The sequence below is a fragment of the Coregonus lavaretus genome, assembly GCF_964263955.1.
Source record: "Coregonus lavaretus genome assembly, chromosome: 28".
Lineage (NCBI taxonomy): Eukaryota > Metazoa > Chordata > Actinopteri > Salmoniformes > Salmonidae > Coregonus > Coregonus lavaretus.
In genome coordinates, this window is record NC_140015.1 from 17505039 (window position 1) to 17528665 (window position 23627).

General features: G+C 43.6%; 3 protein-coding genes across 8 annotated transcripts in view; 2 read left to right on the plus strand and 1 right to left on the minus strand.

Moving 5' to 3' along the window:
- Window positions 1–9747, minus strand: part of LOC311104187 (uncharacterized protein) — a 22640-nt gene extending 12893 nt beyond the window's left edge. Inside the window, exon 1 of the mRNA XM_084145890.1 lies at window positions 9647–9747. The gene's annotated coding sequence lies outside the window, so the exon portion shown is untranslated. The remainder of the gene's footprint in view (window positions 1–9646) is intronic.
- Window positions 9717–18070, plus strand: LOC311104185 (SWI/SNF-related matrix-associated actin-dependent regulator of chromatin subfamily E member 1-like). Of its 6 annotated transcripts, none has more exons than XM_084145886.1 (12): window positions 9739–9777; window positions 10119–10312; window positions 11446–11497; window positions 11993–12036; window positions 14049–14147; window positions 14990–15082; window positions 15456–15587; window positions 15712–15883; window positions 15983–16155; window positions 16236–16337; window positions 16609–16861; window positions 17112–18070. In XM_084145886.1, the coding sequence occupies exons 3-12, from the start codon at window positions 11491–11493 to the stop codon at window positions 17336–17338; spliced, it is 1302 nt and encodes a 433-aa protein (XP_084002012.1). In that variant the 5' UTR covers window positions 9739–9777; window positions 10119–10312; window positions 11446–11490; the 3' UTR covers window positions 17339–18070. The 6 variants fall into 6 exon arrangements, with proteins under 6 accessions (XP_084002011.1, XP_084002013.1, XP_084002009.1 ...); XM_084145888.1 differs by having other exon boundaries at window positions 14990–15070; XM_084145885.1 differs by lacking the exon at window positions 10119–10312 and having other exon boundaries at window positions 9717–9777.
- A 347-nt stretch (window positions 18071–18417) lies between these two features.
- LOC311103900 (von Willebrand factor C domain-containing protein 2-like) lies at window positions 18418–22545 on the plus strand (the record flags this gene model as incomplete). The annotated part of the gene is made up of 3 exons (XM_084145528.1): window positions 18418–18774; window positions 19263–19392; window positions 22292–22545. The coding sequence occupies 3 exons, from the start codon at window positions 18418–18420 to the stop codon at window positions 22543–22545; spliced, it is 741 nt and encodes a 246-aa protein (XP_084001654.1).
- Between the last annotated feature and the right edge of the window lie 1082 nt (window positions 22546–23627).

Genomic DNA, 23627 nt, shown 5'->3' on the forward strand with positions numbered 1-23627 from the left:
TACCGAGGCCTGTACTCTGGAGCGGGATCGATTTGGAGGTGGAGGGTCCGTCATGGTCTGGGGCGGTGTGTCACAGCATCATTGGACTGAGCTTGTTGTCATTGCAGGCAATCTCAATGCTGTGCGTTACAGGGAAGACATCCTCCTCCCTCATGTGGTACCCTTCCTGCAAGCTCATCCTGACATGACCCTCCAGCGTGACAATGCCACCAGCCATACTGCTTGTTCTGTGCGTTATTTCCTGCAAGACAGGAATGTCAGTGTTCTGCTATGGCCAGCGAAAAGCCGGGATCTCAATCCCATTGAGCATGTCTGGGCCCTGTTGGATCGGAGGGTGAGGGTTAGGGCCATTCCCCCCAGAAATGTCCGGGAACTTGCAGGTGCCTTGGTGGAAGAGTGGGGTAACATCTCACAGCAAGAACTGGCAAATCTGGTGCAGTCCATGAGGAGGAGATGCACTGCAGCACTTAATGCAGCTGGTGGCCACACCAAAAACTGACTGTTACTTTTGATTTTGACCCCCCCACCCCCTTTGTTCAGGGACACATTATTCCATTTCTGTTAGTCACATGTCTGTGGAACTTGTTCAGTTTATGTCTCAGTTGTTGAATCTTGTTATGTTCATACAAGTATTTACACATGTTAAGTTTGCTGAAAATAAACGCAGTTCACAGTGAGAGGACGTTTCTTTTTTTGCTGAGTTTTATATAGCACAGGGATGTAACCCAAACAAAAGAGTGAGGTGTAAACCTCTAAACAATACACGGGACGAGACCCGTAATAACAAGAGCACAATACACGGTACTCATGAGACCAATGGACATGGGACAATAATCGACAAGGACAATGGGGAACAGAGGGCACATATATACACATACTAATCAGGGGAAATGGGAACCAGGTGTGCGTAATGAGACAAGACAGTCCGGGGTTGGTGGTAATGATCCAGGTCAGTGACGCCTTGAAGACCGGTGACGTAGACCTCCGGAGCTGGTGAACGGAATGAGCAGCAGTACCGGGGGGATCCGTGACACAGTGTCAGTTGGAAAGCCGACTGAACCAGGTTTTCCTCTAGGATTTTGCCTGTGCTTAACTCTATTCAGTTTATTTTAACCCTAAAAAAACTCCTTAGTCCTTGCCGATAACAAGCATACCCATAACATGATACAGCCAACACCATGCTTGAAAATACGAAGAGTGGTAGTCAGTGATGCTTTGTATTCAGGACAACAAGTTAATTTCTTTGCCACATTTCTTACAGTATTACTTTAGTGCCTTATTACAAACAGGATGCATGTTTTGGAATATTTGTATTCTGTACAGGCTTCCTTCTTTTCACTCTGTCATTTAGGTTAGTATTGATGAGTAACTACAATATTATTGATCCATCCTCAGTTTTCTCCTATTACAGCCATTAAACTCTGTAACTATTTTAAAATCCCCATTGGCCTCATGGAGAACTCCCTGAGCGGTTTCATTCCTCTCCGGCAACTGAGTTGGGAAGGACGCCAGTATCTTTATAGTGACTGGGTGTATTGATACACCATCAAAAGTGTAATTAATAACTTCACCATGCTCAAAGGGATATTCAATGTCTGCTTTTTTTTTGTGCCATTTACCAATATTTAGCCAGCCATTTGTCATTTATCGCCCTCCAGGTTCCCTTGGAGAGTTCATCAATGAGCTTGACGCCTTGATAAGTTCCTTTCCTGAGGATGGCTCACCCCTCACAGTTCTGGGTGACTTCCACCTCCCTACGTCTACCTTTGACTCATTTTTTCTCTGCCTCCTTCTTTCCACTCCTCTCCTCTTTTGACCTCACCCTCTCATCGTCCCCCCCTACTCACAAGGCAGGCAATATGCTTGACCTCATCTTTACTAGATGCTGTTCTTCTACTAATCTCACTGCAACTCCCCTCCAAGTCTCCGACCACTACTTTGTATCCTTTTCTCTCTCGCTCTCCTCCAACACTACTCACTCTGCCCCTACTCAGATGGTAATGCGCCGTCGCAACCTTCGCTCTCTCTCTCCCGCTACTCTCTCCTCTTCAATCCTATCATCTCTTCCCTCTCCTCAATCCTTCTCCCTCCAATCTCCTGATTCTGCCTCCTCAACCCTCCTCTCCTCCCTTTCTGCATCCTTTGACTCTCTATGTCCCCTATCCTCCCGGCCGGCTCGGTCCTCCCCTCCTGCTCCGTGGCTTGTCGACTCATTGCGAGCTCACAGAACAGGGCTACGGGCAGCCCTGCGGACCTGTCATCTTTTCACTCCCTCCTCTCTACATTTTCTTCATCTATTTCTGCTGCTAAAGCCACTTTCTACCACTCTAAATTCCAAGCATCTGCCTCTAACCCTAGGAAGCTCTTTGCCACCTTCTCCTCCCTGCTGAATCCTCCTCCCCCTCCCCCCCTCCTCCCTCTCTGTGGATGACTTCATCAACCATTTTGAAAAGAAGGTTGACGACATCCGATCCTCGTTTGTTAAGTCAAATGACACTGCTGGTCCTGCTCACACTGCCCTACCCTATGCTTTGACTTCTTTCTCCCCTCTCTCTCCAGATGAAATCTTGCGACTTGTGACGGCCGGCCGCCCAACAACCTGCCCGCTTGACCCTAACCCCTCCTCTCTTCTCCAGACCATCTCCGGTGACCTTCTCCCTTACCTCACCTCGCTCATCAACTCATCCTTGACCGCTGGCTATGTCCCTTCCGTCTTCAAGAGAGCGAGAGTTGCACCCCTTCTCAAAAAACCAACACTCGATCCCTCTGATGTCAACAACTACAGACCAGTATCCCTTCTTTCTTTTCTCTCCAAAACTCTTGAGCGTGCCGTCTTTAGCCAACTCTCTTGCTATCTCTCTCAGAATGACCTTCTTGATCCAAACCAGTCAGGTTTCAAGACTGGTCATTCAACTGAGACTGCTCTTCTCAGTGTCACGGAGGCTCTCCGCACTGCTAAAGCTAACTCTCTCTCCTCTGCTCTTGTCCTTCTAGACCTGTCTGCTGCCTTTGATACTGTGAACCATCAGATCCTCCTCTCCACCCTCTCCGAGTTGGGCATCTCCGGCGCGGCTCACTCTTGGATTGCGTCCTACCTGACCGGTCGCTCCTACCAAGTGGCGTGGCGAGAATCTGTCTCCGCACCACGTGCTCTCACCACTGGTGTCCCCCAGGGCTCAGTTCTAGGCCCTCTCCTATTCTCGCTATACACCAAGTCACTTGGCTCTGTCATATCCTCTATCATTGCTACGCAGACGACACACAACTAATCTTATCCTTTCCCCCTTCTGATAACCAGGTGGCGAATCGCATCTCTGCATGTCTGGCAGACATATCAGTGTGGATGACGGATCACCACCTCAAGCTGAACCTCGGCAAGACGGAGCTGCTCTTCCTCCCGGGGAAGGACTGCCCGTTCCATGATCTCGCCATCACAGTTGACAACTCCGTTGTGTCCTCCTCCCAGAGTGCGAAGAGCCTTGGCGTGACCCTGGACAACACCCTGTCATTCTCCGCTAACATCAAGGCGGTGACCCGATCCTGCAGGTTCATGCTCTACAACATTCGGAGAGTACGACCCTGCCTTACACAGGAAGCGGCACAGGTCCTAATCCAGGCACTTGTCATCTCCCGTCTGGATTACTGCAACTCGCTGTTGGCTGGGCTCCCTGCCTGTGCCATTAAACCCCTACAACTCATCCAGAATGCCACAGCCCGTCTGGTGTTCAACCTTCCCAAGTTCTCTCACGTCACCCCGCTCCTCCGTACACTCCACTGGCTTCCAGTTGAAGCTCGCATCTGCTACAAGACCATGGTGCTTGCCTATGGAGCTGTGAGGGGAACGGCACCTCCGTACCTTCAGGCTCTGATCAGTCCCTACACCCAAACGAGGGCATTGCATTCATCCACCTCTGGCCTGCTCAGCCCAGTCAAAACTGTTCGCTGCTCTGGCACCCCAGTGGTGGAACGAGCTCCCTCACGACGCCAGGACAGCGGAGTCACTCACCACCTTCCGGAGACACTTGAAACCCCACCTCTTTAAGGAATACCTGGGATAGGATAAAGTAATCATTCTAACCCCCTTACCCCACCCCAAAGAATGAAGAAAATAAATAAAAAACATATTGTAAAGTGGTTATCCCACTGGTTATAAGGTGAATGCACCAATTTGTAAGTCGCTCTGGATAAGAGCGTCTGCTAAATGATGTAAATGTAAATAGGTGCCCTTCTTTGCGAGGCATCGGAAAACCTCCATGATCTTTGGTTGAATCTGTGCTTGAAATTCACTGCTCGACTGGGGGACCTTACAGATAATTGTATGTGTGGGGTACAGAGATGGGGTTGTCATTCAAAAATCATGATAAACACTATTATTGCACACTGAGTCCATGCGACTTATTATGTGACTTGTTAAGCCACTGTTTACTCCTGAACTTATTTAGGTTTGCCATAACAAAGGGGTTGAATACTTATACTGAAGATATTTCAGCTGTTCATTTTTTATTAATTTGTAAAAATGTATGAAAACATAATTCCACTTTGACATTATGGGGTATTGTGTGTATATCAGTGACACAGAATCTCAATGTGGAAAAGGTCAAGGGGTGTGAATCCTTTCTGAAGGCATTGTACATGTAGGCAGGGGTAAAGTGACTGGGCATCAGGATAAATAATAATAAGAGTAAAAAACGGAAGTAGCAGCAGCTTACGTATACGATGACTGTACACTCTTAGAAAAAATCGTTCCAAAAGGGTTCTTTGCGGAGGGATAGGGTTCTACTAAGAACCATTTTGATCTGAAGAACCCTTTTTGGAAGACAAGGGTTATTTGTAAGGCAAAGGGTTCTACCTAGAACCTTTAACATCCTGATAACCGTTTTTGGAAGACAGGGTTATTTGATGATTTTTTGGAAGGCAAGAAGGGTTCTACATAGAACCATATATAATATTTCCCAGCATGCTCTATTGCAGAGAGATTTTAAGAATTGTTTGTTTTACTGTTATCTGTGTTTTTCATGTACATTGATTGGTTGATTAATTTCATGCTACACAAAGATAAATAACATACAGTTTTCTAAACTAATCCAATCTATTAGTAATTTGATTTATTGAGATGGTTGTTCAAGTTTAGATGATTAAGGTAGTCCCAGTACTCAATCTTCCCTACCCTGGCAGTCATTCTGAATGCAGGTTGCAGGTGATTTAACAATTCCACCTGTTGGATATCCTAACTGGCTGGATTCCAATAGGAATAACACATCACTTTGCAAGCCAGCATAATGTGACTTGCAGGGCTGATGTGGCCTGTAAACCAGGAGTTTCCTAACACCACTGTTGGGGTATAACTAGGCCCTCAAAGAAAGGCCTTATGATATGTAAAGTATTGCATTAATCATTTAATTTTAAAGGCTAATAAGGTTGGTGGAACCGTTCATAGAGGGTTCTAGGTAGAACCATATACAGGGGGTTCTTTGAAGAACCCCACATAGAGGGTTCTAGGTAGAACCATCTGCAAAGTGTTCTACCCAGCACCAAAAAGGATCCCCCTATGGGGACAAACTGAAGAACCCTATATGGTTTACTTAGCACCTTTTTTTCTGAGTGTATGTGTACATGTGTGTGTGCGTGTGTATGGTGTCAGTATGCGTGTGTATGTGTGTGTTATGTGTGTGTGTAAGTTAGTGTGAGAGTGTCAGTGTGAGTGTGTGGATCAAGCCCTGTGAGAGTGCAGTGCAGATAGTCCGGGTAGCCATTGGTTAGCTATTCAACTGTCTTATTGTTGGGGATAGATCAGTCCCTGAGCCTATTGGTCCAAGATCCGATTCTCTGGTACCGCTTGCTGGACGGTAGCAGAGAGACAGTCCATGGTTTGGGTGGCTGAAGTCTTTGTCTAAACAAAAGATCACACATGTACTGTTTCTGTATGATAATACCACTTTGCCTAAAGATATAAAAAACAGATATACTGAACAAAAATATAAACGCAACATGTAAAGGACATTGTATTATCATATTTTTGTACTCCCTGACGAAGGCCATGCAGCCGAAACGTGTCAGAGTTTTTTAAAACGTTGTTTCCATTGAACATGCCATACAAATAAAGGCATTTTAATTAATTATATGAAGAGTGCCTTGGTCCTCCTTTCTTTTGATGACCAATTTACCCCTGTTACCAAAGAGCACCTTCTGTCTACCAAAATCTACTATTGTGTACCTTAGCAGCACTTCCCTTCCTTCGTTTTTTCTGCAACATGTAAAGTGTTGGTCCCATGTTTCATGAGCTGAAATAAAAGATCCCAGAAATGTTCCATACGCACAAAAAGCTTATTTCTCTCCAATTTTATGCAGAAGTTTGTTTACATCCCTGTTAGTGAGCTTTTAACAGCATGATCATTACACAGGTGCACCTTGTGCTGGGGACAATAAAAGGCCACTCTAAAATGTGCAATTTTGTCACATAACACAATGCCACAGATGCCTCAAGTTTTGAAGGAGCGTGCAATTGGCATTCTGACTGCAGGAATGTCCACCAGAGCTGTTGCCACAGAATTTAATGTTCATTTCTCTACCATAAGCCGCCTCCAACGATGTTTTAGAGAATTTGGCAGTACGTCCAACCGGCCTCACAACCGCAGACCCCGTGCAACCACGTCAGCCCAGCTCCACATCCGGCTTCTTCACCTGCGGAATCGTCTGAGACCAGCCACCCAAACAGCCCCATGAAACTGTGAGTTTGCACAACCGAAGAATTTCTGCACAAACTGTCAGAAACTGTCTCAGGGAAGCTCATCTGCATGCTCGTACTCACCAGGGTCTTGACCTGACTGCAGTTCGGCGTCGTAACCGACTTCAGTGGGCAAATGCTCACCTTTGATGGCCACTGGCACGCTGGAGAAGTGTGCTCTTCACGGATGAATCCCGGGTTTCAACTGTACCGGGCAGATGGCAGACACTGTGTATGGCGTTGAGTGGGCGAGCGCGGATGTCAACGTTGTGAACAGAGTCCTCCATGGTGGCGGTGGGATTATGTCCCAGTAGGTAAAGCTACGGACAATGAACACAATTGCATTTTATCAATGGCAATTTGAATAAAGAGATACCGTGACGAGATCCTGAGGCCCATTGTCCGCCGCCATCACCTCATGTTTCAGCATGATAATGCACGGCCCCATGTCGCGAGGATCTCTACACAATTCCTGGAAGCTGAAAATGTCCCAGTTCTTCCATGGCCTGCATACTCACCAGACATGTCACCCATTGAGCATGTTTGGGATGTTTGGGATTGACGTGTAGGACTGCGTGTTCCAGTTCCCGCCAATATCCAGCAACTTTGCACAGCCATTGAAGAGGAGTGGGACAACATTCCACAGGCCACAATCAACAGCCTGATCAACTCTATGCGAAGGAGATGTGCCGCGCTGCATGAGGCAAATGGTGGTCACACCAGATACTGACTGGTTTTCTGATCCATGCCCCTACCTTTTTTTCTAAGGTATCTGTGACTAACTAGCATATATGTATTCCCAGTCATGTAAAATCCATAGATTAGGGCCTAATACATTTATTTCAATTGACTGATTTCCTAAAATAAACTGTAACTCAGTCAAATATCTGAAATTGTTGCATGTTGTGTTTATATTTTTGTTCAGTGTATATGTTCTCTCTCAAAGAGAAATCTTATAGGCATTCATCAGATATATTATCTGCAGGAGCCCCAGCTTCGGTCAGCTAGCGTTACCTAGCAACCTATTTTACTACACCATCTGTGCCTCCGGAAATTAATATTCATTATTCTTCAACATGCATGTCTGTGTGCAGGTGATTGGTGTTCATGGTCACTATGGCATTCCTCAGACAACAGATATATTAATCTCATACAGAGATATTCATAATTCATATTTATGTTCAAGTCATATCTTGTCGCTATCTTTGGACCATATTAGTTCTATACACTGCAAGTAGGCCTACATTTTAGTATAATTGTACTACGGTTTCAAGTCCTCATCATAAAGCTATGTTTTAACGACTTGACAATCCTGAAGGATACTGGTGGTTTCATGATTGACTGAAAATAAATGAAATATTGATGAGAGACTATGATGCAGCTGCTGGCTTGAAAAATAAGCACAGAACCATTGAAAAAAGTGTTGCATTCTGCTCTCTGCTATGTTCTTGGGGGATGTTTCCTTTTGGAGCAGTTTGAAAAAGTACAGACAGAGTAAGAACAGCACATTCTCTCAATACAGTCTAGCCAGAATGGAGAAGTGGGAAAGGAGGTTTAAGACCCCTGGGAAAGGACACTCCATATTGGAAATTAATTTTTCAACATCTGACAGCATCCGTCTGTCTCTGTGCAACCATGTCAAGTGGAGACAAATCCCAGTTCCCCTTCTTCCACAGACTCATCACACACACACACAAAAGTGGCACCATTCAAACCTTGAGCAGAAACATAATATAGTACTCAGAAATATGGCATCTTCATTAAGCTCACAGGACAGTGAGAATGTAAAAAGACCTAAGTAAACACGCATGGGGACATTTTGCGCCTTGGTGTTGGTAAACACATACACGAGAGGTTCAGCCTAGATGTCTGGTCTTCTGGAGAAAAGCTCCCCTTCATTATTAGGGCTTACCCCAGTCTGTCTGCTTCTTTCTGGGGATGCACTCTAGCAGCAATCCTTTGAATAAAACGGAGAAGGCTAATACATATCCAGGTCACTCACAGCAACATGGAAGCTCTGGGGACGTACTCCCACACATCTCGCCCTCAATTTGGTCAAGAAGTGGTGCTGTTATACAAGTGAACTTAAACTGTACTTTACTAAGTTACAGGGCTTTATAAAGGCTAAATAACTTTAACTGAGCTCGAATCTCAAGCATACCCTTTTTATGTGTTCGGTGAAACATTTGTGTGAAACATCTTGAGGAGGGGAGGACAATCAGATTAAGTTGTCTGTCTGTGCTTCAACTTCAACAATAACAGTATGGGATCGAGAGCTGACCTAAGTTCAGTTTTGTCTTATCTTTGCTCAACCCATGACCAAAGGCAGCCATGCAATACCTAAAAGCAGTTTGAAGATAATCAAGGACAACTACCACCCGAGCCACTGCCTGTTCACCCCGCTATCATCCAGAAGGCAATGTCAGTACAGGTGCATCAAAGCTGGGACTGAGAGACTGAAAAACGTATTATATTTTAAGGCCATCAGACTGTTAAACAGCCATCACTAGCACAGAGAGGCTACTGCCTACATACAGACTTGAAAATCACTGGCCACTTTAACACTAGTCACACTAGTCACATTAACCATCTCATATATATATACTGTATTCTATACTATCTATTGCATCTTAGCCTATGCCACTCTGATAATGACATTGCTCATCCATATATTTCTATATTCTAATTCCATTCCTTTACTTAGATTTGTGTGTATTAGGTTTTTGTTGTGGAACTGTTAGATATTACTTGCTAGATATTGCTGCACTGTCGGAACTAGAAGCAAAAGTATTTCGCTAGACTCGCAATAACATCTGTTAACCATGTGTATGTGACCAATACATTTTATTTTATTTTTATAAAATTAGTGGCGGTGTTCTGCAACCACCTAGCGGTAAGCAAAGATAAAGCACATTAACTCACTGGTTGCAGAACGGCTGTTCCTCTCCGAAACAGTAGACGGCGTGTTCTACGAAATAGGGTTTTAATCCTTTCGCTAACCAGCGAAAAAAATTACAGACGCGCTGTTGAGGGAACAAAGAAAGGAGCTCGGGGTGAGTTCATTTTCAAGTGTATATCCTTTCCCTAGTTTTGCATTTTACTTTTCCAAAAGGTCAGATGGATGTGGAGATAATTTCACAACTTAATATAATTGTATTTCCATTCAAACTAAATAAATAATATATGTATTTACTTGCAGGCAAGGCTTAGCTAACGTTAGCTAGCTAACTGTGACCCCATTCAGACGCTAACTGCTTTAGCGCATATTAACGATATCTTCTGACTAGGGGAGGTTTTGTTAAGAGCCCCGACGCTTGCTCTAAGCAGTAACACCCATCGCTTGAAATACTTTTCAAATAATAAAATATTAAATTACTACACACCTCTTTTATAGGGTTAGTGTTCCCACAAGGCCAAATCTCCAATCCATCTCTTGTTTACGGAAGCCAGACGGAAAACATAGGCGGCCACCTGTTCTAATTAGCTATCTAGCTTGCTTCGAACGCCTATGTAAGCGTAACTGGGAAGGAAGTGTAGTTCTTCAACTGGAGAAACATACAATTTATGGATCTGTGCAATACTGTTACAGTAAGTGTATTTTGTATTTGAAAGATTATTTCTCACTCATATGAAAGATAAGGGGCATATCAGCATATGTTTCGAAAATTGGTTTCAAGGAGTGGCTATTGACTTTTCTGAACGTTCAAACACAGCGTCGGAATTGTAGTTCACATGGAGCCAAATGTGGGCGAATGTAACCGCTGAAAACCCTACATATGGAGAAGGGTTTCAGAGCTAGCTAACTGTTAGCTATTAACGTTAACTCGGCTTCCTAGATTAGCTAACTGGCTGTGTTTTGTAGCTTTGTTTGCTGGCTAGTTTGGATGTTGAACTAACGTTAGCGTCCATCGTTTGTAAATAGTTAACTAGCTACTAGCTCTCGGGCTATGCGGCTAGCTCTGTTTTAGTACTAACAGCCACTCCTCGCCCTTTTCCAACAATTGCGTCATTGGCATTGTCGGCTAGATTCTCTCACACACTGGCATCTCGTATTTGCATCTGTCTCTAGTCAAGTACTAGTATCGTAGCATTGCAATTGGTTAATAATTCAATCTAAGTGTTATACGCCTGACGCAATTTTGACAGAAACAAAATAAAATTGATAGGCCAGTTTCAACACGGTCTACCGCCTCCTTCCAGTTGCTAGTTTGCTCTGTTCACATCGCCGCGATGACAACTAATGATAACTTACTTGGCTCAGTATGAGGCTCTGCGTTCATGACAAGCTTCACTATACTTTCTTAATTTATGAAAGTAGAGATGTTACTAGGGTTCTGGATAACTTTTTCTGTATTCGTAGGGTGCCATTTATCCCAAATACGAAATAAAGTAATTTTTGAGCATTTTCTATACCGCCACTAGATCTGGTCCATGAGTTTACGTCGGATCTGACGAGCCGCATGCATGGACGAGAGCTAGTCTTTCGGTATAGAAAGTGCTTTAAAGTAGGTTATTTCATATTTTAAAGAAATTACACCATGTTTTGTATGCAGCTTACATTGTATTCATGGAGCCAACAACAGTGTGAATCCCACTGTCTTTAGAGTTCAGCATGCTTCCAACATGCCATAATCTGTTAATATCTGGCACTGGGCAGCACTAGCCATTTTTGGCATTGTTATTATTATTTGCCTATAACAAGCTCAATGTTTTTATTACAGCGCCAATGACGAGAATAGCTTGAAATCCACAATCCCTCAGCGAAGATGTCAAGTAAGGAGATATTTATGTCAATTTGTTTTGAATTGGGGCGGCAGATAGCCTAGCGGTTAAGAGCCTTGGGCCAGTAACAGAAAGGTCGCTGGTTAAAATACCTGCGCTGACTAGGTGAAAAATCTCTTGATGTGCCTTTAAGCAAGGCACTTAACCCTAATGCTCCAGTAAGTCGCTCTAGATAAGAGCATCTGCTAAATGACCCCCAAAAAATGAAGAGGGACCAAATGAAAATACTGCATGGTGAATCCTCCCCTCAAGCGTACAAACAGACTAAAAAGCGACATTGGTTGTGGATTTTCACCAGTTTAAAGAAATCTGTGCCCTGTATTGTAAAAACTGTTATTCATGAGTACATGGGACCGAAAGAACTGACATGTAGGTTTAGATAAAGGTTAAACGTTAAAAGCATTATAGAACTTAATTGATACAGGGAGTCCAATTTACACTTTTTGTTTTGTATGTTTGAATGGTCTTCACTTTTATTTTACACAGAAAGGCCATCATATGCACCTCCCCCCACCCCAGCCCCTACAACTGTAAGTATCACACACCATCCAACACCAGTCCTCCCATTTTCTCCAAATGCCAGGGGGAGTGGGTCTTCTATACAATCAACAACATTAGGTCAGTAATGTACAGTTGGGCTGCAGGACATCACATACATATTAGCTCAGGCTGTTCTGTGAACACATTTGCAAGCATGTGGCTCAGACAAAAATATTCTCCCTTCATCTACAGGACCATTCAAAAGTTTGGACACCCCCTTTCATTCAAGGATTTTTACTATTTTCTATATTGTAGAATAATAGTGAACACATCAAAACTATGAAATAACACAAATTGAATCATGTAGTAACCAAAAAAGTGTTAAACAAATCAAAATATATTTGAGATTCTTCAAAGTAGCCACCCTTTGCCTTGATGACAGCTTTGCACACTCTTGGCATTCTCTCAACCAGCTTCACCTGGAATGCTTTTCCAACAGTCTTGAAGGAGTTCCCACATGCTGAGCACTTGTTGGCTGCTTTTCCTTCACTCTGTGGTCCAACTCATCCCAAACCATCTTATTGGGTTGAGGTCGGGTGATTGTGGAGGCTAGGTCATCTGATGCAGCACTCCATCACTCTCCTTCTTGGTAAAATCACCCTTACACAGCCTGGAGGTGTGTTGGGTCATTGTCCTGTTGAAAAACAAATGATGGTCCCACTAAGCGCAAACCAGATGGGATGGCGTATCGCTGCAGAATGCTGTGGTAGCCATGCTGGTTAAGTGTGCCTTGAATTCTAAATAAATCACGACAGTGTCACCAGCAAAGCACCATCACACCTCCTCCATGCTTCACGGTGGGAACCAGACATGCAGAGATCATCTGTTCACCTACTCTGCCTCTCACAAAGACACAGCGGTTGGAACCAAACATCTCAAATTTGGACTCATCAGACCAAAGGACAGATTTCCACCGGTCTAATGTCCATTGCTCGTGTTTCTTGGCTCAAGCAAGTCTCTGTTTATTATTGGTGTCATTTAGTAGTGGTTTCTTTGCAGCAATTTGACCATGAAGGCCTGATTTCACGCAGTCTCTTCTGAACAGTTGATGTTGAGATCAGAACTATGTGAAGCATTTATTTGGGCTGCAATCTGAGGTGCAGTTAACTCTAATGAACTTATCCTCTGCAGCAGGGGTAACGCTGTGTTTCCTTTCCTGTGGCGGTCCTAATGAGAGAGCCAGTTTCATCATAGATCTTGATGGTTTTTGTGACTGCACTTCTTGAAATGTTCCTGATTGACTGACCTTCATGTCTTAAAGTAATGATGGACTGTCATTTCTCTTTGCTTATTGAGCTGTTCTTGCCATAATATGGACTTGGTCTTTTACCAAATAGGGCTATCTTCTGTAAACCACCCCTACCTTGTCACAACACAACTGATTGGCTCAAACGCATTAAGAAGGAAAGAAATTCCACAAATTAACTTTTAACAAGGCACACCTGTTAATCGAAATGCATTCCAGGTGACTACCTCATGAAGCTGGTTGAGAGAATGCCAATAGTGTGCAAAGCTGTCATCAAGGCAAAGGGTGGCTACTTTGAAGAATCTCAAATATATATTTTGATTTGTTTAACACTTTTTTGGTTACTACATGATTCCATGTGTTATTTCATAGTTTTGATGTCTTCACTATTATTCTACAATGTAGAAAATGGTAACAAATAAAGAAAAACCCTGGAATGAGTAGGTGTCCAAACTTTTTTTTGACTGGTACTTTAAATCACATGCTGCTATACATTTTGAACATCAATAGATGGAAGTAGAACTGGCCAGTTACCAGCTTTTACCTCCCTCTTTTACATATTTTTCTTTTGAGATGCTCCTATGACAAAACAAGCCAATGACCATATGCGTAGCTTTGTTTTCAAGATGGCTGCTTTTGCATGACTATGCTATGCAAATCATTACCCCCCCAAAACTCTCCTTTTCATTTTTTTTGGTCCCTCCCCTTTGTTTGTGTCATTTCTCATTTGTGTTTTGTCTCATTTGTCTCCATCAGCAAGTGCCCAACACCCCTGGGTTTGTGGGGTACAACCCATACAGCCATCTGGCCTACAACAACTACAGGCTGGGAGGGAATACCGGCAGCAACAACAGGGTAATGGTAGGACCAATGCCATCCAGGGCTAGAGCCCAAGGAGTAAGGCTGGCTATTCCCTGATTGAGACAAGGATAATTGGGAGAAAAGAGAAATGAAGCATCATCTGATCCATAACCGCCATTCAAAAGTGTTTGGTACAATACTAGAAGAGTGAAAAAACAAACAAAAACATTAACATGCAGAAAATATTTATTTTTTTGGGGATAAAAGGTACAACAAAAACAGCTGATGGTCAAGTGAGGTCAGTAGTTTCCCCAAAGTCATCCTATAATCTTCTGTAAAACATTCACGATCATCTTACTCCCAACTGATGTGATGCTCAACTTGATGACCCACCAACCACGTGATTGTTTGTTAGAAGTGTCACCAGCTCCCCTCATCTTGTCCCACTCCTCTTGATGCAAACGTATCATATCATGTTAGAGCGGTTGCCTCTCTGACATGCCCCTCCCCTGCTTGTACAGCCTGCTAGGGAGCAGCAGCATGTTGCCCCGTCCATCCAAGGCTCATGACTTGGCATGTCAGAGGTTCATACTGGTTGGTGTTTAATCACAGGGCAGCCAAAACTGATAGATGCTTTCATTTGACTTACAGCCCTCTAATATTCAACACTGAGAGGGCAATCATTTGTCCTCTACATACCAGCTATGCATGAAATACTATCCAAAAAAGAAGGTGCAACATTTTGGAATGAGTCTCCTTAAAAGCTTCACTTAAAGCAGATTTTCAGTTGTGCCCCTTTTTCATAGTGGTAAATAAGTGTTATGTTAGTGTTGTTTTCTGTATAACTATGTGCATTGGTTTGACCTGTTGATCTTTTGTTGGGCTCTCTTTCCCAGAATTCCTCAGGAATCACTGTTCCCAAGCCACCCAAACCGCCAGACAAGCCGCTGATGCCCTACATGCGGTACAGCCGGAAGGTAAGCAGGAAGGTAAGACACCCACGGTGTCTACTTTTACTGCTTGTACAGGGGGTCACCCAGCCAACCGTCTGGATGGCCGGGAACCCCCCCCCCCCCCCCTGTTGATGACCCCTGGTGGTACGTTCCTCACATCTTACCCCCTCTGGATTGGAGGTCGGAGACAGCTGCTTTACACCACCGTCCGGATCCACTCCTCTTCAACACCTGTCTTCATTGTTGATTCTGTCTGTCCTTCTTTCTGTGTGACCTGTTGTGCTTGCTTTCCCTTTGTCTCCTCCAAATCAAATCTTTCTCTCCCTCTGTTTCCTCCTGTTGTGTATTTACATACATTTTCCCGCTTAGTTGCTGCTCTGTTTTGACCATGGTGCCTCCTTTTTGCCAGGTCTGGGACCAAGTCAAAGCCTCCAATCCGGATCTGAAGTTATGGGAGATTGGAAAGATTATTGGTGGCATGTGGAGGGACCTCACTGAAGAGGAGAAGCAGGACTACTTGAACGAATATGAAGCGGAAAAGGTGAGTGAATGACAGTTTGCAGTTCTGCAATACCCTAGCTATTTTGCCTGGGGTAAATGAGTCCAGTATGATTGTCCATTACTGTGTTTTTCACTGTGATTGTATATCTACTGCCTCTCTATAGATTGAGTACAACGACTCCCTGAAGGCCTACCACAACTCACCGGCTTACCTGGCCTACATCAACGCCAAGAACCGTGCCGAGGCGGCTCTGGAGGAGGAGAGCAGACAGCGGCAGACCCGCATCGAGAAGGGAGAACCTTACATGAGCATCCAGCCTGCTGAAGACCCAGATGGTAATGGCCCGGGGACTAGAAATGCTGTATCTCATGTAACTTTTTTGTTTAGCTATATTGTGTGTAATGAAAGCAAACGTGTGTCTCTCCTTCCCGTAGACTTTGACGATGGGTTCTCCATGAAGCACACGGCCACTGCTCGCTTCCAGAGGAACCACCGGCTCATCAGTGACATCCTCAGTGAGATCGTGGTGCCAGATGTGCGCTCTGTCGTCACCACTGCACGCATGCAAGTCCTTAAGCGCCAGGTCCAGTCCCTCATGGTGCACCAGGTAAGCAAAGCTAGTGGAAAACACACTGGACTGGAATCACCTAATAGTCTGGTTTGACACTGTCGTGTTCCTTTCCACAGAGGAAGCTGGAAGCAGAACTGCTGCAAATAGAGGACCGTCACCAGGACAAGAAGAGGAGATTCCTGGAGACTACAGACTCCTTCAACAGTGAGCTCAAACGGGTATGTGCCCCCAGTGTCCAGTGAGAATCACCTCATACAAAGTGCAACAGCTGATAGCCTTAGTTTTTTTGTACCAGTGAAGTTAATTTGTTAACTTTTATCAGCAACCGTGCTGTGTGATGTTAGGTTTGTATTCTGTGCCACTGTCTGTAGCTGTGACTTTTGAAGTTTGTTTGTCTTTGTAGCTCTGGTGTGTTGTACAAAAGTATGATTTGTCATAACTGCTCAAACCTGTAGTGTCTGAAACTAGATGTGTTTTTTGTGCTTGCAGCTGTGCGGTCAGAAGGTGGAGGTAGACATGGAGAAGCTGGCAGCAGAGATTGCTGCGGCAGAGGAGGCTGCTAGGCGGCGGGCGGAGGAGAGGGAGAAGGAAGTGGCGGAGCAGGCAGAGAAGGCTGCCCAGGAGCAGCAACAGGCGGCAGCAGCCTCCGCTTCGTCTACACTGCCCAACACTGAGCAGAACACCATCCCACCAACCACAGAGACCAAGGAGGACCAGGACAAGCCAATCCCTATGGAGACAGGTCAGTCATACCAACATCACACAAACTACAGACGGGGGGGACTATGGTTAAAGCATTTTCTCGATTGTTATTTCAGGAACTTGCTGTTTGGAGTAAGAAAAAGCATGATACATGTAGTGCTTTTATTGCCGTAACATGTTGTTGGGAAAACATGTTAACTGTTGTGGCATTCAGACTGACCATTGTGATCAATGATCATTATGATCTACACAAAGACCCCTGACCTACACACTTTCCTTCTTTCCTTCAGAAGAGACACCTGCATCAGAGACATCTGAGACCCAGCCAGAGGCTGAGGAGGGCACGCTGACCCCTGCTGCAGAGAAGCAGCACGGCCCGCCGGTGGAGAGCATCACGGACGAGGGCACCAGTGACAGCACCGCCCCATCCGAGAGCAGCACCGGACCCCCTGCAGACCCCCCTGCTTCAGCTGAGCCTGCCCCAGAGGAACGCCCAGCCAGCCAGCCCTCCCAATAACATCACTGTAGAAGGGCACACCTCTCTCTGAGCACCCCCCCTCTCCCCAACCTGCAGACTAGGGGCATGTTTTGTGGGCACAGTGCTGCATATCAAAATATTGGAATGTGTATAGAAGTGATTCCATAGTTTTGTACATTCTGTATGTTGTTGTTTGCAACGTCATGCAACCCTGTGCCCATTAAACATGACCCTGTCATGTTCTTCCACCATCTCCACACTCAGTTTGTGTGTTTGACATTTCTATTGATCTTGTTATGGACCTCTGGATTCATACCACAACAAGTCAACAGTTCCTCTTTAGCTATTTGCTATTGGGGTTGATAGAACAGGGAAGGGCCTTGGCCTAATGTATTCCATACCCAATTGTCAACGGTTTTTACATGCTATTTTTGTTGCCTATTTTTATCTAACTTTTAGTTAGTAATCAATAGGGTGTGGACTGTTAGTGATGGATTAAATTCAGAATTCATATGAAATGGTCAGTCCTTGAATATCACCTATTATATATCACAGCAAATGGATGATTGAGAACTGTTTTACATGAGCTGTTTGCGACTGCACAGCGGTGTCAAACCCTATTGCTGTGTATCACCACTAAACCTCAAATAAAACCTCATGCATTCAAATGACTGTTTTTACTTGAATTTGAATGATTTTATTATGCCTCTGCGATTTGCATCTTTTTTGTACTGTCAAGCCTCTTGCCCAAATAAAAGTAATTTCTCTGTCTTTCTGACCAGTGGCTTATTTCAAATGTTTTATTGGCTTTCTCTAGATGTAGGCCTACTGATTGCTTAGCCTGCCTAGTTAGTAATACAAACACAGCATTGTAATTTAAATAAATCGGCAATATAATATCAAACAAACATTCCTTAATTATTTTACAATTTTAATTTGAAAAAAATTAATGTCTGACTTTTGGGCTACTACTGTGAGGAAAATCTCGTTGACCATTGGGGAAAGTATTTGCATGTCCACTTTTCTCACCTCATTGCCTCCTCTGCAATCCATGCGTCGTCACGGCTCTTGAAAAGAGCACGAGGGAGCACCAGATGGTCACAGTATAGAAATCAGGAATGATGAACAGCCGCGCGCTTTGCCTCTACATCGCGCTCCTCTACCCTATTCCCAAAACATTGACGGAATACTCAACCAATACTGACTCGGAGTACGAGTTTGGGGATTACCGGGGCAAGTGGTGCATAGACGACCACGGATTTGTGTATAGCATCGGGGAGGTGTACTACCCCAGTCCATCTGCTTGTCCGTGCACCTGCACTGAAGACGGACCCGTGTGCATACGACCCAAGTGTCCTCGCATTCATCCTCGATGTACGCGGATTAAATACAAGTCTTGCTGTCCAGTGTGTGAGGCAGTTAGCAAAGTGTGTGTATATGGTGGCAAAATGTACAGAATACTCGAGGAATTCAGGGTGAGATTTATTTTTTAAAGAAACATTGACTAAAAATATGATCCATCTACTTTAAGTGACTTTGTATACATTATCCGAAGTTGAATCTTGGAATTTGTTTATTATACTGTATTATACTCCTTATGTCAAAGCAGTGTTTTTGTGTGTGTCTAGCCTGATGGTGGAGATGGGAACATTGGTTATTGATTTATCCTCTATTGCATGAGAGATGTAGTCTTATTGTCGAGTGTAACCATAACAGTACTCTCCATCAACAAGGGCTCATGTGGGGGTCAACAGTTGAGATGGCATGACCTTTAGCCTGAGGTGACATTTCATATGATCTATTTTTAATTGAAAAGAGTATTCAGGTATTACATTGACGCACGCTTCATAGGTTTTTCAAGTATTATGATTCCTTCCAAATGACAGGAGAACACAGAGTTTAACTTTTGAGAGAAAGTGACTGGTAGAAAATGTCTAAAGATGTGTCTAACCTTTTGTTTCAGTTGTCACGCTGTGAGAGATGTCGTTGTGAGCCCAACAGGGAGGTGTACTGTTCCATCTCGGATTGTCCTGCACCACACTGTGTCAACCCTACATATGAGCCAAACCACTGCTGTCCTGTCTGCTACACTGGTGAGTTCACCTCTACAAACACACAACTTTCCAACACATAAATGGTCTCTACCCTCAGAAAGACACAATTTCTTGCACACCAGTTTACATGCTATAATGATAGGATGGACATACACACAGATGTGTTCTGTATCATATGACCTATACATACAATGCAAATATACAGAATCCATAAGCCTGGTCATATGTAACTCAAGCATTTTGCTGCATCTGCTATAACATCTGCTTAACTGTGTATGACCAATAAACATTGATTTGATGTCAACCATCTATAATTAGCTTTGACACAGTGTGTGAAATTGATTATGAAGACAGCTGTAGCTCTTACGTAATAATGTTTACGATGTCAGTAGTTGGCTGCTACCCCGAGTTGGAGTCTAAGGTCATCAATATCTTCAATTTTTCTTTAATCACTGCTCCACTGCACTATTACCATCTGTACTGTATGTTCAAAATGCTATGTGCATCATATTCATATCAAGCTCAATCATTAGTTAGAAGTCAAGCCAAGGAGTTTAGGAAATATTTCAATTACTTAGTGACTGATGTAGGATCCGAGCATCCTTAGAACTAAACTATGGAATTCAGCATTGCACAGATTACATAACTGAATTTGGACACTGGATAAAGAGGGATGCAATCAAACAGCTCGATAGTGCTCTGTCCAACACAGGAATAGTAACTAGCCCCAGCCTGGTGGGATAGCGGGGCGATGTGGGTCATGGGGCCATCCATCCAACAGCAGGCAGTAAAGGAACAGCTTGTGTGTGCGCCGTATACAGTTCAATCAATAAATCAATCACATTTATTTATAAAGCCCTTTTTACATCAACAGTTGTCACAAAGTGCTTATACAGAAACCCAGCCTAAAACCCCAAAGAGCAAGCAATGCAGATGTACACTGAACAAAAATATAAACGCAACATCTAAAGTGTTGGTGCCATGTTTCATGAGCTGAAATAAAAGATTCCAGAAATGTTCCATACACAACATGTAAAGGACATTGTATTATCGTATTTTTGTACTCCCCGACGAAGGCCATGCAGCCGAAACGTGTCAGAGTTTTTTAAAACGTTGTTTCCATTGAACATGCCATACAAATAAAGGCATTTTAATTAATTATATGAAGAGTGCCTTGGTCCTCCTTTCTTTTGATGACCAATTTACCCCTGTTACCAAAGAGCACCTTCTGTCTACCAAAATCTACTATTGTGTACCTTAGCAGCACTTCCCTTCCTTTGTTTTTTCTGCAACATGTAAAGTGTTGGTCCCATGTTTCATGAGCTGTAATAAAAGATCCCAGAAATGTTCCATACGCACAAAAAGCTTATTTCTCTCCAATTTTGTGCAGAAGTTTGTTTACATCCCTGTTAGTGAGCATTTATCATTTGCCAAGATAATCCATCCACCTGACAGGTGTGGAATATCAAGAAGCTGATTAAACATGATCATTACACAGGTGCACCTTGTGCTGGGGACAATAAAAGACCACTCTAAAATGTGCAGTTTTGTCATACAACACAATGCCACAGATGTCTCAAGTTTTTAGGGAGCGTGCAATTGGCATGCTGACTGCAGGAATGTCCACCAGAGCTGTTGCCAGATAATTGAATGTTAATTTTATCAATGGCAATTTGAATACACAAAGATACCTTGACGAAATCCTGAGGCCCATTGTCTCACCGTTTTTTAGATGTATCTGTGACCAACATATGCATATCTGTATTCCCAGTCATGTGAAATTCATAGATTAGGGCCCAATTAAATGATATTCAATTGACTGATTTCCTTATATGAACTGTAAAATCTTTGAAATTGTTGCATGTTGCATTTATATTTTTGTTCAGTATATATTGGCACCCTTCCACTTCTCTTAAATAATTTATTCTATAATAAGTATGCTTTTTTCCAATCATTTGGTCTCTACACATTATTGGATTTTCAACATTGAAGAAGCAATTTTGTTTTTTGAAATTTAAGTTTACAATTTTAATTTAGAAAAGAAAAACCAATGGCATGGACTCAATTATTAGCACCCAATAGCTAATACTTGGTTGCACAGCCTTTGGCCAAGATACAATAACTGCTGACAAATGCTTCTTGCAGTCTTCAATTAGCTCCTTTCTACTGGAAGTTTGGCCCACTCTTCAGCTGCAAAATGCTCAAATTCTGCAATGTTTGAGGGGTGCCTTCCACCAACTGCTGTTTTCAGATCTCGCCATATGTTTTAGATGGGAATCAGATATGGACTCAATGCTGGCCACTCCAGAACAGTCTAGTGTTTCTTCTTGAACCATTCCTGGGTGCTTTTTGATGCGTGTTTGGGTTTGTTGGCCTGCTGGAAGACCTACAACCTTCAACGGAGACCCAGTTTTTGTACACTGGGTTGAACATTGGACTACAAAATACCTTGATAATCTGCTGATTTCATGAGTTTAAGGCCCCCAGTACCAGAGGCAGCAAAGCAAACTCACAGCATTATTGAAACTCCCCCATGTTTGATTGTAGGGATTGTTTGGTTGTCTGTAAACATAGCGCTGATTTCAAGAGCTCAAATTTTGTTTAATTGGTCCATAGAACATTTCCCCCAGGATTTAGTCTTGTTTAGGTGGGTTTTTGTGAAGTTCAATAGGGGTTTCTTGTGTAGGGAATTATTTAAGAAAAGTGCAAGGGTGCCAATTTATTTGGCCACAACTGTGTCTGCCTTTATGGATGTGTAAGTAACTCTACAAAGTATAGCATATTGGTGCTGCAAATGGATGACAGTGGGGTGGTTTCAATAAGACTACAGAAGTTTCTTATTGCAATGCTGATAAAAAGACCACATTAGGTACACAATTAACATTTATGTTGACATACATCTGATATATCTACTTATTTTTCTGCATCCTGCCTACAGGCCCCAACTGTTTTGTGGGCGACAGAGTGATCTCGGCAGGGGAGCGGGTAGAGATAGACGAGCAGACCGTGTGTTACTGCACCTACCGGGACGGCACCTGGCAGATGCAACCCCATGCCACCTGCGAGCAGCGCCCGCTGCCGGACCCCGATCTCAACCCTGTCCCCAACCCCAGCCCCTCTGAGCCCTCCGGGGAAGACGAGACCAAGCAGATGGACAGGGACTTCCGCCCCAGGCTGGACTGGATCCCGTGAGCAGGCAGGAGGGTGGGGGTGAGAGGGTAGAAGTGTGCCAAGGGGAAACGGGGAGATGATGGGGCAGGTTGTTTTCTGTGCCCTGCTGAGTGCAGTCTGCATAGGGCTTAGGGCCAGGGATGACCTACTATACCACATTATACAACATTACTAGCTAGTAGTGTTTGTGCAACATTATATAAAACTTTGCACACAGGGACCACAATATATTGTGCACATTCAAGACAATACACAACTATAACACATAGTTACGTGACTTGAATTAGTCTACATTTTCCTTCACTTGCAGTAGTCTCTGGTTTTGTCGTCAAAGGGCTGGTGTAAGTGGACACTTTGGGGTAGAGATGGTTGCAACATTCACCCTTCTATTAATCTCAGGTTTACACGTTCATTCGTGCACATTAACTTTGCTCTGTATGTTTCTCTTTGACTAGTGTTAGTTTCTTTAATAACTTATTGATATCCTTCTCAGAATTGTTCTAACGCTAAAATGGAAATGTACCCTTTCCAAATGTTCTGTATGTAAATGTACTTGTGGTTCTATTAAGTGTAGTTTTGAAGAGCATATTATCAAATAAAGATCAGGAACCGTATGTATCAAGTGTCTCAGATTGGAGTGACAATTTAGGATCAGTTTTGCCTTAAATAGATCACAATGAATAAGATTACATGGACAAGGGGCCCTGACCCTAGATCAACACTCCTACAGAGACACTTGATAAGGACCCAGTTGAATGATTGACAATGTTCTATCCTTATCCTTGTTTACATGCAGGCAAGCGCCTACACCAGGGGTAGGTAACCCTGTTCCTGGAGTGCCAGAAGTACTGCAGGATTTTGTTCCAACTAGGTACCACACCTGACCAACTGAGCCAATTGATCAGTTCAGTGATTGCCTAAATTCAACACACCTGGTCTTCAGGTTAGTTAAATCAAAAACATGGAAGTGCCTGCTGCACGGGAACAGGATTACATCAGATCTCACAGCTCTTGAAAAGGTGTCCCATTCATCATATCCCTCAACGCAAACTTCCATTTTGGCTTTTAGATGAGCAACCTCCTGCAATATGGATTTGTATTTT